We start from the raw sequence: 24,222 nt of genomic DNA, 5'->3' as shown, positions 1-24,222 counted from the left end.
AGGTATTTAGTTTATCAGTACAGAAACTGTTCTTAAATAAAAGACTTTTTTTTTTTTTAAAGACTGATCAACTGCTATTAGCAGAACTGCAATTGGCTGTTAAAAATAAATTTAGTTTCACTGCATCATAATATCAATATTGAGTCAATTGGATGATATTTGTGTTGGTAATTATGCCATCACAAATAATGTTAGTTGGCTGGCTGTCAAACGGCCCAATACATTCTGCTCTCTGATGCCACACTTTACAGAAACTACAATGTGGCTCTTGTTCTCAAGTTAACTTGGTTATTCCTTCATCCCTGATGTTAGTGGCATTGCAACAAAATGTTAAGGCAAGCCCCCATTGCCTCTCCTACCCTTTCACTGAAGTGCCCAACAAAAATCAGTGCTCTAAGTTTAGCCATTAACAAACAAACCAATCACATATAGCAGCACCTGGTCCAAAATCAGTGATTGCCACATTCAAATGAGACTGCTTTCTGCCTGATGTAGTTGTTGGTGTTATTACCCAGAAGAGAGTGTTAAGAGTTGTTTTAAGAAAGCATTATAGTGGCAGCCAGAATACAGTCAGTCCTTGCCTTGCCTGTGTAGGGTGCATGCCCTTATTCCAGTGACCTTTGCCTTCAATGGACAGACTCCACCTGCAAGGTGTAGCCTGCACTGATAATGCAGTGAGAGGCTGTATGGCCTTGAGAGTCCAAAACTGACAAATCGGCATCATTCTGACAGAAGGAGATAATTACATTGCTTGGCATCCACACTTGGGATGTCAGTCAATTTGTCAATAAACTGTTATAGAGACTATAGTAGCTTAAAAAGTAAATGAGGGTATGCACAAAATTTGTACAGTGTACACTTTGTACTTTTGTTATGTAACATAACCTGAAGACATAGTTAAACAAAATCATTTGACCTCATTTTTATATGGGCTGTTTATTTGCCATGAGGAAATATGAGATGCCATGGATCTTCTCATTCATTCTTTAACAATGAATTACATTTCCTTAAGTTTAGAAAAAGTACAGACTTCTTGTGACGGTTATAGTCATTTATAGCATTGCATCCATCCCCCATTGTCAGAGTGGTTCAGGGCTGTCAGTTGTAAACTGCTCTCCTCAGCTATTCAGCTATGGGAACAACAATTGGCTGAGCTATTTGTAGCTCTGCATTCCCTCAACCGACTGATCATGTGCAGGAATGCAGACTAAAATGATCCAGTCGTTTTAATAAATGGAAAGCTTCCTTTGATTCACCAATTAAACTTCACAGTCTCCTGCTTTTTTCATCGTCTTAAGGGCTAAAATCCCAGTTAGCTTGTCCCACTTACACAGGAATCTGTGCCCCCTGACAAGTGAAGATAGTTGAAAGCGAGTTGAGATCCTGGGTCAATGTTTAATAAGTTGGTTATTTGTTGAGGTGAGGTCAGAAGTCCTGGCCAGCACAGACAAGCACAGTGGAGTTTTGCTTGAGAATCCATGGCTAACTCGGTTGAAACACGTGAGTGCTCCTCTGTTGGAATAATTCAATTATATTTTGACATGAAAGCCGTTGTGACAGTGATTCTCTCTCACTGGGACCTCATAAGGAAATGGAATGCCCCTGTTTTGCCATGTCTGGGTTCACTGTCATTGCCATTTATCCAGTAGGGTTGTTAGATATGCAGTCTTTCTAGGTAACTGGGATTTCCTGTCAGTAGATATTATGTGCTGCTGTAGTGTGTGAAAGGAGTTTTGGCCAAATGCTCTGTCCAAAGAGCTCAAGTGAAAACTCGAGAGACTTCCAGAGTTGCTCAATGTGTTATATCCTGGGGCAGATGGAGATATAACCCTAGATTTCTATTTGCATTACAATGCCTGCCCCAGAAACCTATGCTAAAACCTAACAAGAGATGAGGTAGAAATGTGGCATTTCATGCTTTGAATGGCTTCATTGGTCTATGTGATTACAGTTGTGTTTACATGGGCATGATCTGCAATGGAACTGCCTTTATTTGCATGGCGAACTGAATGGCTGTCTGCACAGTTGCTCACATGTGGAAAGCATATTGTCTTCAAGAGGTGGCAGAAAGGGAAGTGAGAAGTAGGGCTCAACTTAGGGCAGTCCACATGCCTTGTGCTGGCATGCGGAGGGAAGATGTGGCTGAGTCGCCCATGGAAATTTTAACTCCAACTTAAATGTCTGGAAAAAGAGCTTGTCTGTGTGGATTTCTCTCCCCTAAAGCTTAAAGAAATAATTGCCATGTGTAATGTCGACCACTGGCTTGTATGTTTTGTATAACTATACAAAATTGCCACATTCCATTAATAGGGAGATGATGACTATGTTTTTCATACTAGTATTCAGTAATCCCCGAGAAGTGTCACCCTGTGCCTCGAGCATCATCAGCAGAAATAGGATAACAAGGAGCTCTGCAAGCCTCTGTTTGTTTTCCCAGCCATTTTCCCAAGACTGCCACATATGATTTGTTGAAGTTCCATCGTTTGAAATGAAACATAGCCTGTGGGCCTGCTACCACTCTTTACTAGCTGTACTGTACAGTGACTGATTTTCTGCATGGTTTAGCTCCATTTTCAATTTGGCTGAATGCTGAAATGTTGTGAATGTTAAGCATTGAATATCCAACAACTATTTTCTGTTATAACAGCTCACTGTGTTGAGTTTGATTTGTGTTGGCAAGTGCAAATGCCCAATTGATTCAGTCCTTTCCTTACAGTGCATTAATATATCTCAGTGGCTAAAGGCTAAATCCACATGCATTGGGATCTCAAAGCCTTAGTCTGTCATTACTGTTTAGCTGCACTATTATCTTATTTTTCCAGTTTGTTCTGCACATTGATTGTTGATGTCCTTTTCTTTCTGTTTGCCTGGAAATCAGTGAGAGAAACCCATGAGCCTTTGGAAATTCCAGAGGTGGAAGATGTGTGGTAGAAGTGCATATCAAGGAATGGTTTCACCTCTGGAAAATACAGCAAATGACTAGTCCAGAAAAAGCTTTGTCAATGATCACGGATCAGCAGTCCTATTTTGGTTAGCACAGGCCCAGTGGAGCTGTTTTGGGGCTAGGCTCTGTTGGTGCCGGAGGCTGCTCCATCTGGCCCAGTGGCAAATGGAGCGGTCTGATTGCTAAAGCAGGAGACTGATGACGTCAGGTCACTGACCCACACCCCTGACGATCAGAAATCACTCACTGGAGGGACCCGTTACGTTTCACATATTTTGAACTTGCTGACCTTGCTTGTCAGGATAGTGTTTATAAACAAATGCAGAGGCTGCCACTTGATACTGCAGATAAGTGGATACTGATAAGTATGCACATGTCAGTGTTTGGCATTCTGTCATACTTCTCTGTTCCTGTATACATTTTTTTCCTCTATGCATTCCCTCTGTCCTGTAAGCGGATAAAGGCATTGCAGGACTGGTGGCGAATGCTACGATTCACTACGTGACACTACTTTCAGGCCCATTACTATTTAATTACAAGTTTATTGTTTTTTCCTACTGTTTAGGGGAAAAACTCTGAAGGCTGATTGTGCCTAAACATCATGAAGTTAATAAGTGCATGTCTTCTTGACAGATTCCATCCACAGGATTGTTTTTTTTTAATTATTATTATTATTGGTTTCTCAGACGCTTTGGTTTATTTAATTTTCTTTTTGTTTTTATCAATATTAAAATTACTGCTAACATGCTGAGTACTTTATTTCTGATACATACATTCTGTCAAGTAAACATTAAAAGTTGGTAAGTTTTGTTGTCAGATTATTTGTTATGCCACAGTGTGACTTTCAGCTATTGTTCACCTTGTGTTTTGTCACTCTGGGGCTCAGCTGTAGAAGATTCTTAGCATGGCTGTCTTCAGGCCTTTCTTTGTTTTTTCCTTCATTTGTTCTCCTATTTGACAAACCAGCCCACATGCACCAGCCCTCCACTCCCCCTCCTTTCCGTAATAATGTTAAGCACGAGTGCTGATTGAAAATACGGCTCACTATGTGACTTTGTGCTTGGGATGGAGTTTTTTTCTCTCTTCCTTCACTTTTTGTTGAGAACTTGTTTGGCCACATACTTAAAATAGCTCTCTGACGTGTACAGTCCTGTTAAGGAATGTTACTGTGGCTGTCCAGAGTTCTCTGCGGCAGGAAGTTATGCAAACGTGCATTGCTGAGCGCAGAGCTGTGTGATTAGGGTCCTGAAGGACTCGGTTCTTCATCTTTTTTTCCACAGTGCAGGCACAGTGCAGGCCTAGTTACTGTATGGGCAACAAGGCTCCATTTTCCTTGTCCCAGGCCATGCTCTATGTTGTATAAGTCCTGTTGCCCTCCTTTCTTCTATGACAGAATTGACTATGTATAACGTATTCAATATATGAGCTTTTTATGGTGAGAAAATGATATTTCTCCATGGTTCAGTCTCATCTATTGATATCTACCTATCCTCTCCTTCTTTTCCACGTTCTGGCTTTGTAAATGTCTTAAGCTGCTTTCCTGCCTCCCTCCTACCCCTCTTCTCCTCCCATTCTTCCCTTTGCCCTCCCTCCTGCCTTTCCTCCCTCCTTCCGCTCATCCCTGAGGCATTTTCTTGTTTTGTGTCTCCTAGAGGGGGGCATGGCCCTGACCGCTGCCATTCAACAGGAGCAGCGGAGTTACTTAAGAGGATTCCTCGACTTGTCTGAGCTGCTGATTCACCATGTGTCATCACTGTTTTGCTAAGAGATGCAGAATGAAAATGGTTCATTATCTTATGGAAGATGTTGATTCAGGAATAACAGGGTTCAAGCTATGATTATGTGTGTGTTGTAGTGTATTTAGGTACACATACTCCTTTCTGTGTTTATAGGCTGCCCAGCAGTAAAATTAATCTCTGACATTTGAAGAGTGAGAGTGTATGAGCCTAATGATCTGCAGTAAAGTGTCACAGAAGAAGTTAAGTCTTAGCATCTCAGTCATTGGGTTTGTCCACTCCGGTTAGAGGGAATGCACCATGTTATGTGGTGTCCAAGTGTTTGTGTGCCCGCCTTGTGTCAGCTATTCAGGATTAAGGAAGATTAGATAAATCCCGCCAGTTGCACTTCTGCTCCTGCCTAGCTTGAGGCAAAGCAGCCGTTATGTTTACAGCTGGTAGATCCCCTACTCAGTCTCTGTGGTATTATTCCATTTTCAGTGTTGTAGTGGTTGTCACATCATTTGAAATGAACATATTGTCTCTACTGTATTGTCTTCTTCACCCCCCCCCCCCCCCCCCGCCATTTTTTTTTTTGCTCAATTTAGAAATGTCTCTCTCTTCACCTATGAGCAGAGAAAATGCTGTAGACATTATCTTGAAAAGGATGCCAGATTATGTCAATAACTTGTGATGTTGGCGTAGGTTGTGCAACTTGTGCATAAGATACAGTGAGTCTTGCAGCCGTACATTGTACAGCTGTCCAGTTGATCCTTCTCCAAGGCTATTGTGAGGCACCACCTTATTGCCGCAGCTATTCAAAGGCAATTGGTTTCTTTTGTTGTTTTATTAGAAACATGTTGACATTATATATGCTTTTTCTTCCTATGGCAAATATTACATGCAGGGCTTGGCTTTCAGCTGGAATTGAGAAACACCCTTTGAAATTCTCTTGTGAATCACTTATTAGTCAGTTTAGCAAACTGCTAATGTTTACACTGTCAGTGATATCTGATCATTTGTTATGATAAAATGAAACCTTTGTAATATAATTATGGTTAAGAATGGCCTGTTGTTACCTGTGTAGGGTGTCTTGAAACACACTTCTGCAGAGAGATCAGTAGCAAGATAATACATCTTGGTTGACCTGTAGGATGTTTGTAGTGTTGAGTTAAAAGGGGAGTAGTAGCAACTGACTCATTTTATTGTTTGCCTCAATGTTAAACCATTCTCTTCTCCCTTCAGGATGGCTTGGATGCATTGGTGTATGACCTTGACTTTCCTGCCCTGAGGAAAAACAAGAGCATTGACAACTTTCTGAATAGATGTAAGTAGCCTACAATGATTGTCCTCCTTTAATGTTGATCACCCATTGCTTTCACCTCCACCATTTCTATCTGCAGACCCCCACTACATATGAGTGTAAGCCCAGGCTCTGAAAAAGAAGGCTGTTTTTGGGTCATCGCCTCTATCCAGGCTTGGGCACAATTGTGTCTGCTGCTTAGTATCCCCAACAAAGAGGCTTTCATTAATGGCTGGTGACCCACATGATGCCTATCATGATGGCTTCCTTTTATCGCTGTGCCCCCAGACTTGGGAACCACCATAAGTAAGGCAGAACCACACAGGCATTTCACAGTAAAATAGAAAACAAAGTAGAATTCTCAGGAGGTTGTTATAAGTTTTAGTCAAACTGTAGAGGGTTAACCAAGTGCTGGTAGCAGTGGTACAAATTATTGACCAACCTTGGTAAAAGTGTCAGTTCACGGCATTTACTTTTCAACAAATAGCAACCAGTGTTAATTCGTCACCAAATTTTTGGACGAAAAATAGTCTTTGATAAACTTTTTTTCCCATGATGAAACAGTGACACTAATGAGTAGCTCTGGGAAAGCAAATAATAAAATAAAATATCTTTTTATTTACTCCTAATAGACAACAAAGTTGCTTTCATGGGAAATCTCATTGCAGAACATCTTTCTTGTAAATTTCTCACCATCACAATAACATGACGTTCATTGTGTAAACTTGGGAGAAATTATTGCTTTCAAGAGGAAAAAAGTCTTAATTTCTTCCACAGGGAATACCAAGTAAGAGCACAGGTTTTCCTGAGTTGACACAGTAAATTCTGTGTTGGTGAAATTTTATAGATTATAATCTGACGTCCTATTCCTGTGAAGAGCAGCATGGAACTGCGCTGCCAGCTATCCAGCTACACAAAGCTGAAACACTGAAGTAAAGTAAAGAGAGTTGTTGCTATGGAAACAATAGCCGTCTTGTCTAGTCTCATTGGTGTAAACTGGCAGGTTTTAAATTGTTGCAAACCATACATATTGACTTTCTTTTGCAAGTAGTTGCAAGTTTCGACTCATCTGGTTGTGAATGTGTGGTGTAAACTGGCCTGTGTCACATTGAAACTTTAACAGTAGCATCAGTTGAGAAGAGAGCATGTTGTAGTGTTTATTTATGAGCTTTAATGTTGACATACTTGAGGCATAGTTTATCCTTTGAGTTGTTTCAGGTGTAAAGGTAATACAGTGTTAAAAATAATGCTCTCTTCTTAAATAATAGTAAAGAGCAAACAGTACACCTTAGTACAAGTAAGGGAACTGACCTGAACCATAAGCCAAGAGAGCTCAGAAAATGCAACAGTATTTTTAGAATAGTGCCCTGTCATTTGACTAAATTTACTAAAATTATTTGAAGTGCTCCTGACTAAAACCTAACTAATACTATTACTAAATTACTAAAATCTGACAAACACAAACAAACAAACAAAAAATCAAGAGATGTCAGACTAAGACAACTACAATTCCAATGCCTGTCAAAATTAACACTGATAGCAGCATAAATACCTTTTCATATACACTGGGAGTTCAGTCATGTCAATGTAATATCTTTCTTACCAAGGACTTTCAAGCCGTGTCAACAGTAGGAGAACTGTAAATCTTATATTTCAAATTTGAATCTCAATCCCAGCTACTTTAAAGCCTTGGGCGAAAGCTGTCATGAGGCATTTCTTCAATTAGTTTTGGTACAGTTCTTTTTGTGTTCAACAGCCAAGTGTTGGAAATGCATTGATGGACATAGACTAATGGACTTGCTGTCTTGTGAGAGACTGGTGGCCAATGGCATGCATTGCCTGAGGGGCTCTGCATTCTGGATGCTTCACTCTATGCATTCTGCATTGCATCCCAAGCAAATAATCTGATTGCTCTGTGCAGCCCTGGATTTACCAGATTTAATTCCCATCTACAATTTTCCCGGAACCCTTTTAAATAAAATCCAAGTTTTAACTATTTCTATAAATGTCTTATAATCTTGCTTGCTGTTATGTGATTTTTTTCAAGTTGGGATCATGATCTCTGAAACCTCTAAGTGGAAATGACTCAAATGTTCATATTTAAATAGCCAAGGCATTGGCTTGTATTTTTAGATCAATTGAACTTGGATGTCCCCATGACCACCACCCCTCCCCTTTTCCATGCATGCCTGTGCCAGTTGTGACCCATGTGAATTGAAAATTATTCCCTGAGTTCAACTATGACCAAATTTGGCTGAACAGTGAATAGTATCTCCCCTAGGGGAGCCAGCATTGTTACGTCAGGGAGAGGTCAGCTCTTTGTAAGCAACAAACTCTGCCTAAGTTGCGTCTCTGAGCTGCGCACAGGCCCTGTATCAAATCAGATACAGGGCCAGTAAACAGATTTACCTCTTAAGTCTTTCCGTCCATCACTGGAGGCTCTTGACTGCACAGTTCACCTCTGCTATGTCTGAACAATGCATCACACCAATATTTAGTTAACTAAAGAACTGAGAGAGCAGTGAGCTCTGCTCCCTTATTGATTTTCTTAGAGTTTGGGAGCCAAACTCTGAGCCTTTTCAGGTGTCATATTCTGTGCAGTAACTGTGTGTCACTGATTGTAGCACTTTATGTTTATATTTTTGGCTGTAATGCTGGTAGCTGAGCATAAGACGCTTCTCACGAGACCAATGCTGTGAGCTTAAGCTGAGCATTGTTCCATATGTAGCTTCTATTTTCTATTAATCTCTGTCTTCGCTTCCCTTTTTCAGATAAGGACACCATTAATAAAATCCGGGATCTGCGCATGAAAGCAGAAGACTATGAGGTGGTTAAAGTTATTGGGAGGGGAGCTTTTGGAGAGGTGCAGTTGGTAAGCTTGCCATTTTATTGCTTCAAATTGTCCTGAAAAGCATTTAATGCTGCAGTAGCCTATAACTTTAAAGAAAAGGGCAGTAGTATTATTTTTAATGGAAGAGTTTGTGATGATAGTTGTGGTTGAATTTGTTGTTATTTTTTTGGTATTATCAGCAGCATAATACAATTTTTGCTTTTCTTTCTTTTAATACAAAATAGACTTAAGTAAAGTCAATGTGCTTATATTGTTTGGCTTGAGAAGTAGTGGTTGATGTTTTTCAGAAAAATTTCCATAAGTCTAACTCAGTTCTCGCCCCTTTATCATTCCCAGGTAAGGCACAAAGCCACCAGAAAAGTATATGCCATGAAGTTGTTGAGCAAGTTTGAGATGATCAAAAGGTCGGACTCTGCTTTCTTTTGGGAGGAGAGGGACATCATGGCTTTTGCCAACAGCGCCTGGGTAGTGCAGGTATGACATGCAGTTACTGAGCGACAGATTTGTTTGTTCACATTTGAATTGTATGTTTGTCTTTTTTCATTTTCATAAGCCAACTGAATCATTTCTCCCTCTTGTTTTCTCTTGCCCCCCCGCAGCTCTTTTTTGCATTTCAGGACGACCGCTACCTCTACATGGTGATGGAATATATGCCGGGTGGGGACTTGGTTAACTTAATGAGCAACTACGATGTCCCAGAGAAGTGGGCCCGCTTTTACACAGCAGAGGTGGTGCTGGCACTGGACGGGATCCATGCCATGGGCTTCATCCACAGGTAAAAACTCTCCTTCTGCTTTGTCTTCATCTCCTCAGTGTCTGTTGGCTTTCGTTATTGCTTCTGCTTCTTACTTTTGAGTACTACTCCTTGTTGCTAGCATTGAAATAACTGTAGTTGAACTCACAGTTGAAAGGTTTAGATCTGCTTCAGTATAGTTGTCATGTATTATATGTCACTCTGTTTTTTACTCTGTTTTTCTCCTCAGGGACGTGAAGCCTGATAACATGTTGCTAGACAAGGCAGGCCACTTGAAGCTGGCAGACTTTGGGACCTGTATGAAAATGAACAAGGTATCACATTCAGCCACCACAGATATTGCAACAATTTAAAAGACAAAAGCTGAAGTGTTTTTGCAGATTGCTGACAAGTGTGAAACATGGTGGGCTTTTCCCCCAATGAAAATGCATTTTTTTTGAAAAATGAAAGAATGACATAGTATTGAAATTGAGAGGATTTGTTTCCATGTTTTTTCCCCTTTTTGTCCTTCAGGATGGTATGGTACGATGTGACACAGCAGTGGGAACTCCAGACTACATTTCGCCTGAGGTACTAAAATCCCAAGGAGGGGACGGATATTATGGCAGAGAATGTGACTGGTGGTCAGTAGGAGTCTTCCTGTACGAAATGCTTGTTGGTGAGTTTTATAACTAAGGTTTTTTCTCTAAAAGTGAAATGGAGCATATCCATTGTCAATATCTATGAAAAATACACTTTTATACTCAATAAATTGCCTTCATAACAAAAACACTTGCTTGTTTTCACCTTTTCTCGTTACAATACCCCACAGTGCTTTCAGATGTTGCTTTTTGTGGTTGTACATTTTAACATGTACATTGAAATTGCAACAAAAGGCTGAGTTTAACGTCGCTCCAAAATAGTACCTGAAGTTTAGTTCAGTGTTTCAGAGTCTATTTGATCAGTGCAGTGTACATTGAAACCCTCTTGTGTAGTTGCATTTATGTGTGTACATTTACAATTGTTTCCTGATGGGCAGTTATTGTGGACATAGCAGTTAATCATGGGTCTTGTTTGTCTTGTGCTGTGTGCAGGCGACACTCCTTTCTATGCCGACTCACTAGTGGGGACGTACAGCAAAATTATGAACCACAAGAACGCCCTGACCTTCCCCGATGACAGCGACATCTCCAAGGATGCCAAGAATCTCATCTGTGCTTTCCTGACTGACAGGTTAGATAGTGACCGAAAGAGCCCTGGTTCATTTAGAGGTTCTTTATCTCAAGAGCCTCTCCTTGTTGGGGCATTGGTTGTTCTCTGGCACACATTTCTCTGAGTCGGGAATGATGATGAAATGCCACAATCCATTTGTCATTACTCATTCAGATATTTATTAAATTATTTTGTTATACTGAGAGGCCTGTATCATGAAAACCATACACAGATAGCTGTTATTACTCAGGACCAAACTGTATTTCTCTCTCTCTTAATCCCACACAGGGAGGTTCGACTTGGCCGGAACGGTGTAGATGAGATCAAGAGACATCCTTTCTTCAAGAATGACCAGTGGACATGGGAGAATATCAGAGAGAGTAGGATTTTTTTTTTTGTCAAGTTTTACCTTTTACCGCTTCCCTTTTCATTTGGCACCGTGTGCTCGTTGGCGCTGCAGATGGCCAAACATGTTTTCCATTTGACCTACTACAGACAGTTGCAGGAAATTCTTGAAAAAGAGCCATTCATTCAATATCCTTTGCGACACTAAACATGATTCCTGGTAGGAGAAATAATTGGCAGCCCGGTGCATTTTCAGCCAAGAATAGAGAAACACTTCACTGCAGATGTTAATGTACTGGGTTGACATTAGAGCTCGGAGAGATTAGAAATGTGAGGATAAATCCAGTGGCTGTAGTTAGTTCTTTAGTGGGTTTATATTAAATACTTTACTAGGCTGCAGTTGGCCACTCCTGCCATTCCACTAGCTGTCCAGCTCCCCTAGCTGGCTAGTTTCCCTTGTTTTAAAGAGGGGTTTCAAAAGGGTTTTCTGTGATCCAGAAAACTCTTTGTAACCCTTGCAGATTGCAGAGCAGTTGCCTAAAACACTGAGCCTTGCTATTTTTTAAGTCTCATTTCTACCAGGAAAAATCACACAACATATTGTATACTTTTTTTGTCAAAGGTTGTTGTAGATGAGGCAGCTGTTCACTGTAACTGGCCTCACTCATGGTTTATGAGCAATACTTTCACTTGAGTTTATTTGTATTTGTGTTTGTAGATGGTCCGATAGTGCCTTTTATAGACTGTGTAGTGAGAATTTAGGCTACCATATATAATAATAACTTTTTGTTGTATGTATGTACATGTGGTTCTAGTGCTCTCATTGAATTGCAGTGTACTGTACTCCTACTGGTGCATTATCCTCCGAGATAATTCACCAGTAATTGTTTGTCATTTAGCAGTAGTCTGTGTTATTCTTAAGTTCTGCAGCTGACTTTCGTTATTGATAAATCTGTTGCAGATGAATCGATTATTCTGATTTACAATTTAAAAAATTGTTATTGAACATTTTAAAGGATTTAAGAAGGATCAAACATCTATGATGCTGCATTAAGACTATTAAGAGCTACATGTAGGCCCATTGCACAGCATGATGGGTATTTCTGTGATCAGATGTTTGTGTCATAGCAGTTACTGAGCCAATTTTTAGGTTTTATTTTTTAAGCCGAAGGCCTCTGCCCTCAGGTTGGAGACTTTGTTAGACACTGACAGTTAATTATTAAATATGCAAAATTTATAAATACTCATAGTAATTGATTATGCTTGATAAATTGTTGTGACCTTACTATTCTGTTATCATTATGAATCTTCCATCTCCTTGTGCCATGATTAGCGGCTGCTCCAGTCGTGCCTGAACTGAGCAGTGACATTGACACCAGTAACTTTGACGACATTGAGGAGGATCGGGGAGAGGAGGAGACCTTTCCCATACCAAAGGCCTTTGTGGGCAACCAGCTCCCCTTTGTAGGCTTCACCTACTACAGCAGTCAGCAGTAAGTCTGCCACTCAGCTGTTGTCAGCCACATACTGTGTTTGGTATTCACTTACACTGTCACCAGTATGATTCCATGTACTACGCTAATCTGAAGTGCCATTATTGCTGTAATTGTATTAGTGATGGAGGTTAGTTATGGGGGAACAGTAATGTCAACATAGCTGCTTGCAGTGTAGAAATTAAACATGTCTACATATATGTAAGGTTGTATATCTGTCCATATTTCAAAAACTCACACAAATTTACCTTCAAATGTGTAACTGTTTCGTAAGCAAAGGTTTTCAGATGACTCATGATTTCTATAGCAACCCATAATGTGGGCTATTTTTAGGGCAGAAATCAGTTTGTTAGAGTAGACAAAACGGCTCAACTCTACACACTACACACACAATTTATTTAAATTTGTTTAGCATTGAAGGAACTTAATACTTTTTTGCACTTTGCAAACTAATTATTGTGATACATGTAACATGTGTTCTGTCTCCAGGCTTCTGCGCAGCTCCTCTACAAAGACCAGTGACAAACGCAGCAGCTCCACTAAGGAGGACAAGAGCCATGTGAGTAGTGTGACTGATTTTAAAACAAAAAAGTCTCATATGTTTCTGAAACACTTGACTACACCAGTCTTATTCTGTGAACAAATTAAAGTCCTTTTGATGGAGGCATCTGTGTTTTCATAATGTATGGCTGTTTTTTTTCTTCTTCTTCTGTTGGGTGTGTTTGTATTCAGTTGGAGAACCTGCAGAAAAGGATCTACCAGCTGGAGGAGCAGCTCCACACTGAGATGCAGCTGAAGGATGAGATGGAGCAGAAATGCCGGTATGGGACAGGTCTTAATATAGACATCACATAGTCAGTCAATTACTCTGTCCAAATGAAGACATGGTGCAAAATGCTTTTGGCTGGTTTGAACCTTTTTGAATTTAACTTGTTATCACAAGAACTGTTGAATATTTTTTCCCAACTCCATTTTCCCAGGACCTCAAACACCAAGATTGAAAAGATCATGAAAGAACTGGATGAAGAGGTTAAATGTTATTTCTTTTTTGTCTGCACTTTCTTTTTATTGACAAATTAGGAATTGATGCTATATGCTACTTTGATCATAATTAAATGCATAAAGAACAATCTTATAATACACTTCACTACAGCCTATGTAAAAAAAAAAACATTCCGGTCACATCAAGACTGCTGTGTTGCTCATTGCCACAGGCAAACCTGAGGAAGAGTGTAGAGGCCAGCATGTCTCTGCTGGAGAAGGACAAGATCATGCTGCAGCACAGATCTACCGAATACCAAAGAAAAGCTGACCAGGAGGCAGAGAAGAGACGAAATTTGGAAAATGAGGGTAAGGAAGCTTACGTGCTACTGATTTAGGCCTGAGCTGGGTGATATCAACAAAATCAAATGTCACATGATTTTTGACCAAATTCCTAGATGTTGATATTGTGACATTATTGTGCCTCTACCAAGCAGAACAGTGAGAACAGTCTAATAAATTCAGGAAATTGTTTCCCTTAATTGTTAGCCCTTAAAACTAGGATAAGGAAAAACTTATGCTGCATCACAATATGATGTTATCCAAAATCCCAGAGGATATTAATATTTAGTAGCAATATATTGCCCAGCCCTAATTCAGTCTCTTTATTCTTGTTTGGAAGCTTTAATTTCACTTAAAGTAATGTAACTAATTGGCATCAACCCTTATGCCAGCATTGCATGTGCTGGCATAAGGGTTTTAATGTTAGTTAGATGGGATTTTTCCTAAGACGGTGTTTTGGGTGTGATAAAGAGGAGCTAAAATAAGGCCCTATTTTAATACATTTCCTGTTGGATTATGTTTAGTGTCAACTTTGAAGGAGCAGCTTGAGGATATGAGGAAGATTAGTCAAAACTCTCAGGCCTCAAATGACAAGATTGCTCAGCTGCAGAATCAGGTATGCAACACACACACACACACACACACACACACACACACACATTTAATGTTTATTTTACCACACTTAGAATAAATGTTGGAATTTGGGGTTCAGGGTCATAATTGAGTTCTATTTTAATACATTATTTGGCTCAGGGAGGGAAAGTTGAACAGTGGGACATAGTGAATGTGGAGCATTTTGTGTTGGTAGGATACAAGTATATAATATATATAGCAAGAAAGCATGTCCAAATAAGACAAACCAGTTATGGGTTTGGTGAGAGATATGACTGGTTTAGCATTATCACATCTTGATGCACAAGATGTCACTGAGGTGCACAAATGTGCCACAGTCTGCGTGCAATATTTAATTGGAAATTGTATCATGTTTCATGTTTATGCATTGCGGCATTTGAATCCAAATTGGAAAAAAAATATATATATATTTGGAGGACTGTACTTCAGTGGGCCACCTAAATATTAACACTCTACCAGGTGACTCAGCTCTACTTATGTATATGTGTGCCTGTATTTAAATTTTCTGGAAAGTGCATAATACCATACCCTAAGCACCTGGTGCATGGTGTTAGATGTATCTGACTGTGGTATGCTTGTTAAAATGTCATGTTGAGATTTTTCTCTGTGGTGCAGCAAACATTTTGTTTTGACATTATCCCTCAATTTAAACACAAACTCTTGCTCTGCTGTTACTGTGCATGAGCATTCTAAACATCAGAATAACTGTTGCCTAATAGGAAAGATTAGAAGCACATGGATATTATTCTGCTCCTCTCTTACCATCAGGCTTTCATTGTGTATTGATAAGTAAAAATAGAACAAAACATTGTTCAGTGTTGCTGTGCAGTAGCAGGAAAACACATTGAACATCATTTTCCCTAATGGCTCTTGCTCTGTTAACTGACAGCTGGAGGAGGCCAATGACCTGCTGCGGGCGGAGTCAGACACAGCGGCACGACTGAGGAAGAGCCACACAGAGATGGCCAAGTCGATGAGCCAATTGGAGACCCTGAACCGTGAGCTGCAAGAAAAGAGCCGTGCTGTGGATGGGGAGAAGGCCCAACTAGAGAAGGAGCTCTTGCTGCTTCAGAGCACTCTGGACTCAGAGAGGAGGAACTACAGCCAGGGCTCCGAGGAGATCAGAGAGCTGCAAGGTATCCTGTGACACTGACACACAACACCAGGCATGGGTTCTGTTTGTAAATGCAGGGGTTCCAAAGATTTTTCAAATCAGGAACCACTTGATAGATGCACATTAGACTCCGATTTGATTACATTTTTAAGAAGAACCAAAAGCTAGGGAAGACTTTTGTTACTTGTCAGTATAGTACTTGGGGAGAGAGAACCGTGGCGAGAGTGAAGCGCTGACTGAATATGGTCATTCTTAATGTTGCACTAAGATCATTGCACTAACTTTTAATGATTTAAAATAAAAACAGTCAAAGTGAGAACTGCCTTGTAACCCATCAACTGCAGGAGATTACTGGGCCCCAGTTTTGAAACCACGGCGTAATCCGTAGCCAAATCACTGTTTTGACCATTTGATTTAGGCTATGTCCACATGGATACAGATTATTATTTTTTTAACTTTATTTCTCAGTTTTAAAAAACTGTGCACACAAGAACATTTTGGAAAATATCTCTGTATACACATGAAAGCAAAACCCACAAGTCTCTGCTATATGAATAAGACCAAAGAAGATGAGCAGTGGCTGGAACTGTGTGTTGACATCCCTGAGTTACAAATGACATGTACAATTACTGTTGGAAATGTCCTTATAATATCCAAAACTATCCAGAAAATGAAGTTGGATGTTTTTTATTCCACTCTAGAGGCCAGTCATTGCATTTTCAGAGACCAGAAATGCTATTTTCCTGTAGACAGAAGGCCAAAATGGACAAATGTTTTAAAAAAAAAAAAAAATCATCTCCATGTGGATGTAGCTGTGGTGGAGAAAAAAAGGATGTGATGCTTAACAGCATCAGAGAGTCACAACCCATAAGGAGGATTTCAGATATGTGCAATATGTCAAGACTAGTAATCTCAATCTCTTTTAAGCAGTCTTGAGACAGCTGCAGAAATTCCACCCCTGGTAACGTCAGCCTTTGCCATCCATCACTTAACCACTGATCTGAGACATGCCTAGACACTGACAACGCCCAGAGCAGTCAGATGAGTCTCTGATTAATCTGTCAACCAACTCTCTTTTTATTACGAATAAGCCTTTGAAAGTTGTTACAGGGGGTGGAGGAGGAGGTAATGTGGTGCTCTGCATTGACGTAATTTTCTGTACATTAGACACATGCCTGGTGTAAATGAAGCGCTTTTCTTGATGTGGAGGCTGTGTACATTGCAAACATGGAAAATTGAGCTTGGCTGTAATAAAATGAAGCCTGTCATAAAGTTACCAGCTTCATTCACTGTCATAGTCACGGTTTGTCTTTGTCTCTCCTTTTCAGCAAGGTTAGCAGGGCTGCAAGACGACAACAAGAACTTGAAAGTCAGCCTGTCCAAAGTGGAGGCAGAACGGAAACAGGCCCAGGAGAGGTGCAACAACCTGGAGAAGGTATACACTATGAGCAGTCATCTTAATTCACCAAGCACAAACCATGTAGGAGGCATTTGACATGCCCTTTGCATTACAGACATACACAGTTGCATTAAAAAGACAAGTAGATAGGCCCATATATGAGAGCCAGGCTTAGAGAAGGCTCAGATATGAAGGAGTAGTCTGTGCCCCTTTCCCACTGCATGGTACCAGCTCAGCTAAACTCTACTTGCTTTACTTTTTTGGATTTCATTTTCCCACTGCAGATAGTACCTCCTCAATGCAAAGCCCTGCCTGTCACTCTGGACATGTTTACCATTTTTCCTCCCTTCTCTACACTTTGCCCTACAAGAGTGTTTTAATTTTTAAAAAGTCAACAAGACCAATTCGAAATGGCTGCTTCACATTAACAATGTTATGTCACTAAGAGATTTGCTGAAAAATATATATTTTTTACATGGATAGATTATCAACTACAGTAGAAGTTTTATGAGTCTTGCTTTAGTATTTCCTAGTTGTAAACAGCTCCAGTTTCTCTCAGACCAATCAGTGGTCACTTTTTCATACTGGCTCAGCTCAACTGGCTCAACGGAGGTGGACCAAAAAAGTACCAGGCGCTATCCCCAACTTTTGCCCAATGGAAAACTACAAAAAAGTGAGTTGAGTTTAGCAGGTACCATGCAGTGGAAAAGGGACATTTGTGATTTTCTGACCATATTAGATAGGTCAACACAATTTCATTTTTCTTCTCTGATTTTTGTCAGCTACAACAGCACTGTGCTCTGCTCTGGCCCACACCACCCTTCGACCTGAACACCTATAAAGTGCAACTGCCATTACTTGCCATTACTTGCACCTATATACTTGCAGACACACCTACTTTCATTGCAGTAAAGCAGTCTCCTAAGAGCCCAGCTCATATTCTCTATTCTCGCAATAACTCTTGTGCACCCCTGCTGTGATCTGGATCCTGGGTATTTTTCCAATCTGATGTTAACAGAGTATGCAGATACTTTTTGATTTGAGGACAGCTGCTCTCTCAGCAGCCAGTCAGAGGCCATGGTCGCCATTCCCCCGAGAGAGCATGACTAGCCAGCAACAACAGGAAACGTGGGTTACTGTTTTCACAGGTTACAAGAGACTTGTGTCCCATTCATTGAAAGGATAATGTTTTTGAAAGCAATATATCTCTGTGTTGAAGTGTCACAAATGAGGGATCCAAGTGGTGCACAATCACTGTTCTTTGGGGTCTTTGGGGAGGACCACATGGTGTGTTGTGGCCCAAAGTTCACACTACTTACACAAGTCAACAGTTTGTTCAGTCTGATACAGCACATTGGAAACTAACTTATACACAAGCAAATGAACCAGCAAATGACTCACATTAGTGCGGTTTCCATCAATCAGTTCAATAGGGAAACTGAACAGTTTGTTCAGTCCAAATATAAGATATCGATTCAGTAACTGAGCTACTAACCCAAACACTAGCAGCTAAACTGCCAGACAAACTGAACAAAGTGTGGGAGTGCTTGTGCTGTAAAATAGCATATTGTTTGGGTATCATGTAAAGATAAATGAATAAAGTAGTAAATTAATGAACAAGGAAATTTGAGAATTTATAAATTCAGCCTCAACTTTCCGCTTTATTGTTCATTGTCAGCAAAGCGACATTAAAAGTGTCATTAAAAACAGTTGACAAATGACAGTAAGTAAATTGGTTACAGCTGTGATTGATTTTTGGAGAGGAGTCAGCCAGCTACTAAGTCATTGCCAAGGAGGCCAAGCTGTTGATGTGAACTATCAGTTACAGCTCTGTTATACAGTTAAATTTTAAAATTACTACTGACACTTTCTGTGTGATTGCATAAACAGTCACAGATCAAGGCCTTTTCAAGGTCTGTGTGTGTGTCTAAGGGACATCATTTTGGCTTTGTGACCCAGGTTTCTCCCCAGGAACAAAACTGTTCCGTTCCAGGATGAATTCCAACAGGTGTTGAAGTTTAAGAATGGCTCTTATAGTCATAATCTGGGCAGTATGGTCAGTTGTGCTGTGTTACTTTTACTGTAGTCTACTGATGAATTTTGGTTGTCTTGCTGTTGCTCTAACTTGAACGATAATTTGCCAGCCGTAGGCCCTGCGCTGCAGCTGAATGAATGTATTCACTGCAGATACTCTTCATGTTTATTGGCCAAGCTTCAGGTGCAGTGCATGTAGCTTGTTTCATGTTATTTGCCCAACCCCTTCCATCACCACAGGAGAAGAACAACCTGGAGATAGACCTGAATTATGAGCTGAAGACCTTGCAGCAGCGTCTGGAGCAGGAACAGACTGAACACGGTGTGACACGGGCGCAACTCACTGACAAATATGAGTCCATCGAGGAGGCAAAGTCAGCTGCCATGCATGGTATGCCATTCCCATGTCAGAGCACAGCTTACTCCGCTGTCTCTTTTGCTTTTGTTTATTTGTTTTGCTCTCTGACTTTGTGTTGTATTCTCATGCCTTGGTTTGTTTTGCTGTTTCTGTTTTTTTTGTCTCTTGGTTTTTATTGGCTCGCCATCTCTTATCTGTCTTCTGTCTTACCCCTTTACCCTCTTCATGCTCCCCTTTGCTCCCACCCTCTTTCCTTCACTTACACCTCTGACACCAGAATCATCTGATCAGAGTCACACCCAGGGGCCATTTAGGTGGGAGGAATTCAGGGAGTGCACTCCACGTGGCATGTCAGGACTTTGCCTCACTGCATATCAAAAGCTGGACGCTTACGCTTTTGCAGTGTAGTAGTTTTGGTACACATTGTTCAGTCGTTTGTGCACACATTGTCTCATAAAAAATATTTTGAAAATTTAAAAAAAAAAAAAGCTAAGAAGAAGTTTGTCTGTACCTTTGCACTGTACCCCCTCCTGTATTGTCAAGACTTTTCTCTTCAGCACTATCATTGTGAGACGATTTGGATTGTTCAGGGATGTTATTTCTGAATAGCAAGTGGCTAGTACATTGACAGTCTTTCATGAAGTGTACAGTTTTGCTTGATTTGGAGTCATTTAACAGTAGAATAAGACTGACTCTTACTTTTCTTGCTGCTGCCCCATCCCAGCCGTGCAGCAGAAGGTGTCGGAGGAAAATGGGGCAAGGATGCGAGCGGAGAGCCGGGTAGTGGAGGTTGAGAAGCAGTGCTCGATGCTAGAGTTTGACCTCAAGCAGTCTGTGCAGAAAATGGAACAGCTGATGAAGCAGAAGGAGAGACTGGAGGATGAGGTAACGAAGAATGATATCACAATATTTACTTAGAATTTTGCCTTTCACCTCTTACTTTGTCCTGCCAGTCCTGGTAACCCACCATTAAATCTAATAAGAGATGCCTTTGTGAAGCACTAAAGTGTCTTGTATCCCTTATAAATCTGATACACTCAGTGCTCTGATACCCTCCCTTTCCAGGTGAAAAGTCTGCGGATGCAGGTGGAGCAGGAGTCTAGCAAGCGCCTCCTGGCCCAGAACGACCTGAGAGGCCGCACTCAGGAGGTTGACCGTCTAAGAGGTTCAGAGAAGCAGCTCAAACAGGAGATCAACACAGCACTAGAGAGCAAACGCTCACTGGAGTTCCAGCTGGCACAGCTGACCAAGTAAGAATGACATGAAGAAGTCTTTCTTCAGCAGTGTTAAAATGCCTTTGCCTATGTAACTGCATTGTTTTAGCCTTTTTCTTTTGGCTTGTTTTTTCACCTACTGTAGTAAGATGGAGTGATACTTTTATTTTTTGTGTTACACAAATGGCCCATTCCACACTTTTATTACATTATAAACATTGAAATGCTCAGAAAGAGGGAAACTCTGAATTACACATTAAGAGGAATATTTAGAATACTTAGAAGATTTATTTTCATCCTGAGATGTGGTACAAAAAATTCATCAAACAAACAGTACGGATTCTTCTGTACTGGTGTTCGGTGTCCTTGGCCCCCATTATTTTGTCAGTGCTCCAAGTCATTACTCCGGCCATTATCCCAATTTATATTTTACTCTTCAAAACGACAGCAGAATCTGCCAGCTGCTCTACAGTCTCACTAACGCTGGTTTGAAGTTCCAGTTTTCTGTTACAACTGCGCCAGTGAGTAATGCTCTTTGTAAGTCAAGGCGTAAATGGCCCTACAATTGCCTGCTATTCTCAAATAAGAGCTATTATTCCAGCTTAGAGGGTGACTGTGCCAAAGCTGTTCGCCAACAATGTTTACACCACAGGATTAGGGTCTATCCAGAATCCCAACTCCCTCCATCCTAATGTTAATCCCCTGGTCAGCTCTACAGGGAGCATTGCTGCCACTGTTGCTAGAGCCATTTTAATACAGGACCTGAGTTTGATGCAGGGTCTGTTTGCTTTGCGAAGAGTTTTGATTTCAAAGTTTGGAGACTTTTTTGTGAACTTAGGTTTCTTATTACAGATGAATGGCTTAAACATGACTAATTAGGAAAAGCTAGATAGCTTGTTATATGGAATTAATGAAGTGAAATACTTAGATTTATTGTTTGTGTGTTACCAGGCAATACAGGGGCAACGAAGGACAGATGAGGGAACTACAGGACCAGCTTGAGGCCGAACAGTATTTCTCTGTAAGTATACGTGTGTTAGGTCGCACTTCCCTAACATCTCTTCCCTGTCTCAGCTTGAAAGCCACCGGCTAATGGCCTGTCTCTCCTCCCACAGACGCTTTACAAAACTCAGGTCAAGGAACTGAAAGAGGAGATTGAGGAAAAGAACCGGCAGGTACAAGAAGCTCATAAAAAGGTGCAGGAGTTGCACAGTGAAAGGTAAGAGATGGGAGGCTTAATTAGTGCAAGGCAATATTAACAAAATCAAATGTCACAATATCTTTAACTGAATACCTATATCAGCACAAGTGATTTTATTTTTTTTTATAAACAGCCATTAAAAATGTAGAAATTGTATATCTTTACTGTAATGCAGCCTTTAAAATTTGGAAAACTGTGATACTTCCGTCATATCACAATACTATGATGTCAAAAATCCCAGATGATGTGTAATCTCAGATCACAAAATCGATACAATGTCAGTATATCACCCAGCCATAGGTTGAGATCAGTCATTCAGTTGTTATATTTAACCATACTTATTTTGCTGTCTGTGTTTTCTGTATTTTATAGTTTATCTTTTATAATTGTAAAAGCAGTTTCACTCACTGGACAGTAAAGTTTGATTAAAGCTAAAATTGAATAGTTCTCTGTTAAAATATGAGGTGACAGGGTTGCAGGTACAAGTGTGGGATTTAAATAGACTAATTTTATTTGGTGTTGGATGTAGGGACTCCCTGTCTGCCCAGCTAGATCTGACAGTGACCAAGGCTGAGTCAGAGCAGCTGGCCAGGGCGCTTCAGGAGGAGCAGTACTTTGAGCTCAGCCAGGAGAACAAGAAGGCCATGGCTAGACACAAGCAGGAGATTGGGGAAAAGGAGTCTACTATTGCACGGGTGAGCACCACATCAAATAACCTCTGCTATCTTCTCAGCACTACTTTTCTCTTTCAGTCCACATTGACTACATATCATATGAGTTCAGCATGACACAAAAGTATTTGATGTTAACTCTGTTCTCATTTCTCTGAAGCTTGAGGAATCTAATAGAACTCTGACCAAAGATGTGGAGAACCTCAGCAAGGATAAGACTGAGTTAGACGAGAAGCTTCATACTCAGGAGGAAGGTACAGACTCTTATGTCTCCCCTTGTATGTGGGCATCTCCCTGTCTGTGTTTTAGTGACATTGTTGAACAAACCGAGTCTCTTCCCCTTACAGAATATGTGGCTCAGAAGGAAGAGATTGCAAACACAATCAAGGCCAACTATGAGAAGATCCTCAACACAGAGCGCACACTGAAGACTCAGGTAAAGATATGCCTTCTTAGCCAGGAGTTAGTCTGTTCTCAATCAGTGTGAAAACACTAACTCTTCACCTGTTGAACAAGTGAAGAATCACTGGGGCTGATAGCCTTCATTCATAAAAATCTGTAGTAACAATATAACAGTACTCACAATCTGCAATGTTAAATGTGATCTTATTTATAAATTTACCATCACTGGGAATATTATGATGGAGCCCTACCTTGTTATCCTCACCTGTGGCCCAGGTGATAGCCAGTCAGTTCAAGTTCTGTTAATTCATATCACATATTTAACATTTTGCCAATGTTGTATGAAGCCAAAAGTCTTTCCCACTGAGCTCATATTTTGAGAGAAACAAAACAGAATAAACAGAATCATATCAGCTAAAAACTAGGTATTATAGCTGCAATCAGAGCAATAATCATACCATACTATCTACTTCCTGTACCAGTACAGTGTAATTCCAAAGCTAAGCTGCAGCAGCCTCTCCCTGTTCTGTCTCTCTTGCCACTGTGGCTGTCTAATAAAGCACACATGCCCCGAAAAAATAATCTTGATTTATAAAAGAAAAAAAAAACTCACATATTATCAAGACATAGTTAACATTAAGATATAGTATGACTTTTTCACTTTCTCGATATGCAAATGTTCAAAAGGGGTGGGGTGAAGGCAAAACGTTTCATATTTACACCGTGATTGTATCTGCCCCTAATATCACGATAACCCTGTTTTATAAATAAACTCCCATGTGTCTCCCATGTGTCTTGTCACGTCTGCCAGGCGGTGAACAAGCTGGCAGAGATCATGAACCGCAAGGACATGAAGCTGGACCAGAAGAAAAAGGGCAGTACAGCCGACCTGCGTAAGAAGGAGAAGGAGAACCGCAAACTGCAGCTGGAGCTGAACCAGGAGAAGGAGAAGTTTAACCACATGGCCATTAAGTACCAAAAGGAGTTAAGCGAGATGCAGGCGGTGAGTGACAGATTGTGCGGCACATGACCTAATTAGAACAACTTTCGGGACTGATGACATTAGTGGTGCTCACAGTTGGTAGCGACATTACATTATTTAGTGGTGCCAGTATTTCTGCAGATGCATACATGCCTCCCATATAAGCTCTAAACAGTAACTGTAGCATAGCCTACTACATGAGCAAATCAGTCTGCGTATCATCAAGTGCGCTGAAAATAAAGAATATGCCAGTGCAATTTAAAAAATAAAAGGCTACTGAAGTTTGGCTGAAAAA

General features: G+C 40.5%; 1 protein-coding gene across 2 annotated transcripts in view; it reads left to right on the top strand.

The window, feature by feature from the left end:
* The window catches only part of rock1 (Rho-associated, coiled-coil containing protein kinase 1), a 37,548-nt gene that overhangs the window by 3,880 nt on the left and 9,446 nt on the right, over positions 1–24,222 (top strand). For both annotated transcript variants that reach the window (XM_030075416.1, XM_030075415.1), the window contains exons 2-26: positions 5,905–5,986; positions 8,734–8,834; positions 9,150–9,287; positions 9,413–9,588; positions 9,797–9,881; positions 10,081–10,225; positions 10,641–10,779; positions 11,047–11,138; positions 12,437–12,596; positions 13,086–13,155; positions 13,329–13,417; positions 13,577–13,625; positions 13,811–13,946; positions 14,444–14,535; positions 15,442–15,688; positions 16,995–17,101; positions 19,340–19,490; positions 20,182–20,342; positions 20,523–20,707; positions 21,623–21,692; positions 21,787–21,890; positions 22,402–22,567; positions 22,704–22,797; positions 22,891–22,979; positions 23,757–23,948. In XM_030075416.1, coding sequence (XP_029931276.1) covers positions 5,905–5,986; positions 8,734–8,834; positions 9,150–9,287; positions 9,413–9,588; positions 9,797–9,881; positions 10,081–10,225; positions 10,641–10,779; positions 11,047–11,138; positions 12,437–12,596; positions 13,086–13,155; positions 13,329–13,417; positions 13,577–13,625; positions 13,811–13,946; positions 14,444–14,535; positions 15,442–15,688; positions 16,995–17,101; positions 19,340–19,490; positions 20,182–20,342; positions 20,523–20,707; positions 21,623–21,692; positions 21,787–21,890; positions 22,402–22,567; positions 22,704–22,797; positions 22,891–22,979; positions 23,757–23,948 — 3,120 coding nt within the window. The remainder of the gene's footprint in view (positions 1–5,904; positions 5,987–8,733; positions 8,835–9,149; positions 9,288–9,412; positions 9,589–9,796; positions 9,882–10,080; positions 10,226–10,640; positions 10,780–11,046; positions 11,139–12,436; positions 12,597–13,085; positions 13,156–13,328; positions 13,418–13,576; positions 13,626–13,810; positions 13,947–14,443; positions 14,536–15,441; positions 15,689–16,994; positions 17,102–19,339; positions 19,491–20,181; positions 20,343–20,522; positions 20,708–21,622; positions 21,693–21,786; positions 21,891–22,401; positions 22,568–22,703; positions 22,798–22,890; positions 22,980–23,756; positions 23,949–24,222) is intronic.

This window comes from Myripristis murdjan, chromosome 17 (genome assembly GCF_902150065.1).
Source record: "Myripristis murdjan chromosome 17, fMyrMur1.1, whole genome shotgun sequence".
Lineage (NCBI taxonomy): Eukaryota > Metazoa > Chordata > Actinopteri > Holocentriformes > Holocentridae > Myripristis > Myripristis murdjan.
Note: the sequence above shows the minus strand (reverse complement) of the source record. Positions and strands in the feature narration are given on the sequence as shown.